The sequence below is a fragment of the Diabrotica virgifera genome, chromosome 5 (genome assembly GCF_917563875.1).
Source record: "Diabrotica virgifera virgifera chromosome 5, PGI_DIABVI_V3a".
Taxonomy (NCBI): Eukaryota; Metazoa; Arthropoda; class Insecta; order Coleoptera; family Chrysomelidae; genus Diabrotica; species Diabrotica virgifera.
This window is the reverse complement of record NC_065447.1, coordinates 125,784,514-125,790,029: the sequence shown is the minus strand read 5'-3', so window position 1 is coordinate 125,790,029 and position 5,516 is coordinate 125,784,514. Positions and strand designations below refer to the sequence as shown.

Genomic DNA, 5,516 nt, shown 5'->3' with positions numbered 1-5,516 from the left:
AATGTATCCAGCTCTCGGACTATCAACTGCGTCGGGCGCGTGCAACGAAGAATTATTTACACGCATGCGCGAACTACTTTCATATGAGCATGTCGTCCTCATGAATGGTTGTTTACATGTAATTAGTTATATTTACGTAATATGTACCTACGTTTAAATAAATGGGTAGTAATTCCAAATTACTGTTGTATTAATTAGATATTATGTCAACCCAGGCTTGTAATTTAAACAGTAAGTTAGTACTTGCTTCTGAATTTACCTGGTATTTACATTTGACCCAGTATCTTACCAAATTCTTTCCCCACTCAGGCCGACAATTCAAAGTGACTATCTGTTATGGCCCAACAGAACAGGCCATGTCTAAAGTTACCCCTATGAAGCAACCTTAATTGCCTCTACAAAGCGATCTGTTTGTTTTTTCTTCGTTAGTAACTTGCATCTAAAAAGACCGCGTCCCACCATCAAATAATTTGATCAAACTGGTTTGAGCAAACTGAAAGTGACAGTTAGTGACGTCACATCCTGAGTGTTCATTGTGGATAATAATGAAAAATTTTAATTTTAAATAAAGTACAAACAAGTTAGACAACTCAATACAAAAAATGTGATCAAACTAGACTGAAAGTGAGAGCACAGATTTTTAGAATTTCAAAAAACTGCAATTGTGACGTCACTTTGACGTACTTCCTCAAGTACGTCAAGTTTGCTCAAACTGTTTGATCAAATTATTTGATGGTGAGACGCGGCCTTCACAGTTCTTGTACATAAAAGCTTAAACACTTGAATAAACTTATCTTTTAGCTTGAGCTTTATATTATGTATATTAGTAAGACATAATTTAAACTTGAAAATATAATCTGTATGACGCACGCCATTGACTGACTACCTTTAATTATTAAATTAATATATCACTATCATTAATTTCATATGATTTTGTGCTGGCACCATGCATCGTCTTTTTTAAACTTACCGCGCATTGACTGTTGATCCGTACAACTGGCAACGTTGGATCAAGTGTGCGAAGGGCGAGATTTCAGTTTCTCCAGGACTTGTGTTATGGGAGAATTTGGACCAATCACGGGTCAGAGATTTTCGATTTGACACTTGAACAGCTGATCATCGTTCATGTTCGTAATTTTGTGTAAACAAAGATATTTGGATATTAATTTGGATAAACAATTTAGTTAGAATGAGAATTGAGAATGGTAGAAAAATATTATGTATTTGAATTATGTTGTGCTTATTTATAGGCTTTTTCGGGCCATTTTTTAAATGTGTGTGTACGAATTAATGATTCATTCAAAGTTTTTGATATTTAAAATGGTAGAAACAACTTATGTATTTTAATTATGCTGTGCTTATGTGTTTATTTCTAGGCTTTTTCGGGCCATTTTGTAAATGTGTGTGTACCTACCGTTAATGGGTAATGTGTATGATTATATCTGGCAGGTAGATATTTGTCTTGTTTTGAAAGTTAAGACAATTAAGGAATCATTCATTCATTCAAAGTTTTTGATATTTAAGATAAAAATTGTAGTATTTAATAGTATAAATGGACTTTTGATTACCTTATAGCTTTATATATTTTATTGATACCTAGGTATAAGCAAAAGCATTGTATTATAAGTACATAGATGTACTACTGTAAGAACAAGATGACATTAGTTGTTTTTCTATGGGCCATTCCACGAACATACGTCTGTTTTGGATTACTTCGACAACAAATATTTTACTGTGCATCATAAGAAATACGAAAGTAAATGGTGCTAATAATTATTCCAATAAACAACAATGTAATTTGCAATTTACTTTCGTTCTTCTTATTTTGTACAGTAAAATATTCGTTGTCGAAGTAATCCTAAACAGGCGTATGTTCATGGAATAGGGTATATAAAGAAATTATGGAAAATCCAAAAGTATTCACCTTATTATTTTGAGTGACTTCAAGCATAGAAAAATGTCTTATAATGAAAGGTGAAATACATGCTAGGAAATTAAAAAATCTCAATTATTTTATTTCTTTGATTGTAACTTTTCTTTTGGAGTTTGAATCTAACAAAAATACCTCATTTAGGTACTAGTTAAAATTTTTTGTAAAAATATTTTGGTAATAAATTAAAACACTTGTATTTGTACTTAAGGCATATTTATTTTACATTTTCATAGTATTAACATTATTACATAAATTATACACACATTATTATCATATTATTAATAACAACAAATTTTATCCACTCATTGTTATTGAGGTTTTACCTAAAAATATATTATAAATTACATTATTAAAAGGTAATACAAACTGGGAGAGGAGAGTAAGCTATGGTTATATTTAGAGTCAGGAGAACATCCACAGAAGATGAAAGTTATGTAATGTTTATTTATGGACTTGCCATTTTTACAAATCAACTTAAATTTAACTAAACTATTAAAGCACAATCTGATTACATAAAAAGGTATTTTCAGTCTCATTCTTAATAGTACTTAGTGATAAATGAAAAAAATCTTTACTATTAATTTTGTTTGCATTTCTACACATTCTCTGTAAGGGTTTATTTACAGCAGAGTTTCCCAACCGGTGGGTCGCGACCCACTAGTGGGTCGCAGGCAGATTTTAGGCGGGTCACGGCGTGGCTCTTACGATAGCTGAGTAGCGTACATTATATATCATAATAGGTGAGGGATGGGTCGCGAATATGAAAAAACATTAGAAGGTGGGTCGCCAGACATAAAAGGTTGGGAACCACTGATTTACAGTATAAGTTCGATTATGAAATTCTAAATAAAGTAAGTCTTGGGATCCGGTGTCTCTACAGGGAGTATGGAAGTAAACCTTTTTCAAAAGGTTTACTTCTTCTAAAAGGTTATACATTTTTGCAGGAGAAATGGGGTATGGAAGAGACAGTAATCACAGTAAAAGAACGACCAAGTCAGGCAATGTTTCAAATGTTGAAACATTTTGTGGTATCTACTCCTTTTAACTGTAAGAATGAGATCTATCAACCTGATTTTTGACTGGCTGGTGTATGGTAAAAAGATTTGATATGAACCGTTATAAAGACTTCTATAATTAATAAGGTGGAAATTTTTAATGGAAAATACAAGTGCAGTTGAAAGTGTTTTTCATACTAAAATTGCACTAATACATCAGAATGTCCAATCTATTGGTGATAAAATTGACTCGTTAGAAGTTATTGAAACAATAGCAAATACTTCTTATTACATAAGACAGGAAAATAAAAGATCAGCTTGCAGTACTTCAACTAAATGACTTTTACCTTTGTGCTAGTTTTTGTAGAGAAAAGAATGACATGAAGGTGATGCAGTGTATCTGAGAAATGGTCGGATTGGAAAAGAAAGAGAAGATATTCAGTTAATGTCACTAAAAAATATATCAAAATGTGAAGCTTGGGAAGGTGTTATTTGAAATGACCTAATAAATGATTCTGAACTGTTATTTTAATTTTATTTTAACCCCTTTACTTTACAACCCCAATTTATTGCAGTGTAGGTATCTGAATTCGCTCTACAGAGATTCATTTTGACACATTCGGAATAGGAAACATACATCACAAAAATTCCTATCTCACACTATTGACTGCTCAAATCAACTTAATCTTTCATTAAAAAAGAATTATTAGAAATAGTGGGAGTATAGGTATCTATACTAATCTCTAAAAATGTTGTGGAGTTTATTTCTACAAAATTTTTTTATTTTGTACAATAAATAATTTTGGTAACTCAATAATCAAAGTTAAGTTTGGTATCAAAGTAAAGTACAAGTGATAACCTTTCATCTGACCAGAAAAACTTCGTAAAACAGTTTTATTTTAATGGTCTACATTGCATTAAACTGGTAATTAACGTAATTCTTTTTACCAATATAAAAACTAATTTCATTTTTATGGTGTGAACCAGGTCATTTCTGACTCGTTTTGTTTATGTTAATGAGTTCTGAACTCAAAAGGCAGTGGCGTATCAATTTTGAACTGGAATAAATTTTATTAAATAATCCAGTACCATGGGATCAACAGGAAAATGTGCTAAATGTAATTATGATTGTGTGTTTAAAGAAAGCAAAACGGAATTGTTTGGTTTTCCTTGTGACCTATGTAAAAGAATTTATTGCAAGAAGTGTTCCAACGTCTCCTCTTCTAAAATTCGTGTTATAGTGATGGTATCTAGAGTTATGCCTTTTTATTGCCCCCCATGTCGAGAAAATGTAATTGGGATTCCAGATCTTATAAAACGTATCAATGTAGTAGAAGAGGCTGTTCAAGATCATAACTCCAACACTCAGGGAAAATTCATTTCTATTGAACAACGTATCATAAGAATTGAGGATACAATTAATAATTTAACTACTGCCGCAAATGAGTCTTCGAGCATTAGTTCTAACAGTAAGAATGTCAAAATAGATGCTACTAACTCCATCTGCCCATTGGAAAGTAACGTTGATGCATTTCTGGAAGAATTGAAAGAAAGAAAAAAGAAATCAAGTAATCTGATTATTTACAATTTGGATGAATCTACCAAGCATACAGTCCATGAGAAAGAAGCTGATGATCATAGCAGAGTTGTAGCTGCTCTAACTACCATTTGCAGTAGTGTGAATTTAAAACATGTTTTTCGTCTTGGCAAAAAAACTAATGTAGTCAATGCTAAGCCTAGGTTAATCAAAGTAGTATTAAACTCTGAAACAGAAGTGCTTAATATTTTGAAAAATAAAAATAAAGTTGATAAGACTGTGTTAGGTAATTTACAGATAAAATCTGACTTAACTAAACTTCAACGTGATTATCTTTTGAAAGTAAGAACTGAGTTAACTAGTAGGGTTGCGAATGGTGAGACTAACTTAACCATTAGGTATATTAAGGGGGTACCCAAAATAATGGCAGCAAAAAACTAACAACTTCCAATACAGTAAACCAACAGCTTTCTTATTGTAATAATGTAAATAGTATTTATCAGAGTATACCTGTTAATACGGATATTATATATGTAAATGCTCAAAGTATAATTGGTAATTATGATCAAATATGTCAAAGTTTACTTTGCTATAATCCTAAAGTGTTGCTACTTAGCGAAACTAGAACAACTTCTGATGTTGAAGAGAAGGAAATTTACATTGAAAAATACAAATGCATTCGATGTGATTCAACTAGTCGCCATACTGGCGGAGTCTTAATATATATTCAAAGTAGTTGTGAGTATTCTGTTGTGAAAACTTTTGTTCTGAACAAAAATTATTTTTGCAAGGTTGTTAAAATTAACTTTTTATCATCTATTTGGTTGGTGGGTTGTCTCTATCATTCGCTTTCAAGTTCTGATGCTAAGTTCTTGGATGATTTTGAAAATATGTGTGATTGTATCTATAATTGCTAGGAATTACAATTTTGTATTAATCGGTGACTTTGATTTGAATTTTTTTGCTGATACTTTTTATGTTAGGAAGGTTAAAAACCTATTATCAAACTATGGTATAAGACAGGTAATAGACAAACCAACACGCATAACAA

General features: G+C 31.4%; 1 protein-coding gene across 1 annotated transcript; it reads left to right on the top strand.

Moving 5' to 3' along the window:
- Positions 1 to 1,044: 1,044 nt before the first annotated feature.
- LOC126885129 (transcriptional regulator ATRX-like) lies at positions 1,045 to 5,212 on the top strand. The gene is made up of 2 exons (XM_050651560.1): positions 1,045 to 2,784; positions 2,878 to 5,212. Exon 2 carries the CDS (start codon positions 4,019 to 4,021, stop codon positions 4,904 to 4,906), a length of 888 nt encoding a protein of 295 aa, XP_050507517.1. The 5' UTR covers positions 1,045 to 2,784; positions 2,878 to 4,018; the 3' UTR covers positions 4,907 to 5,212.
- Positions 5,213 to 5,516: the final 304 nt, after the last annotated feature.

What these genes read in the sequence shown, in the direction of transcription:
- LOC126885129 (XM_050651560.1), top strand. Translation starts at nt 4,019, where the DNA reads ATGGGATCAACAGGAAAATGTGCTAAATGTAATTATGATTGTGTGTTT.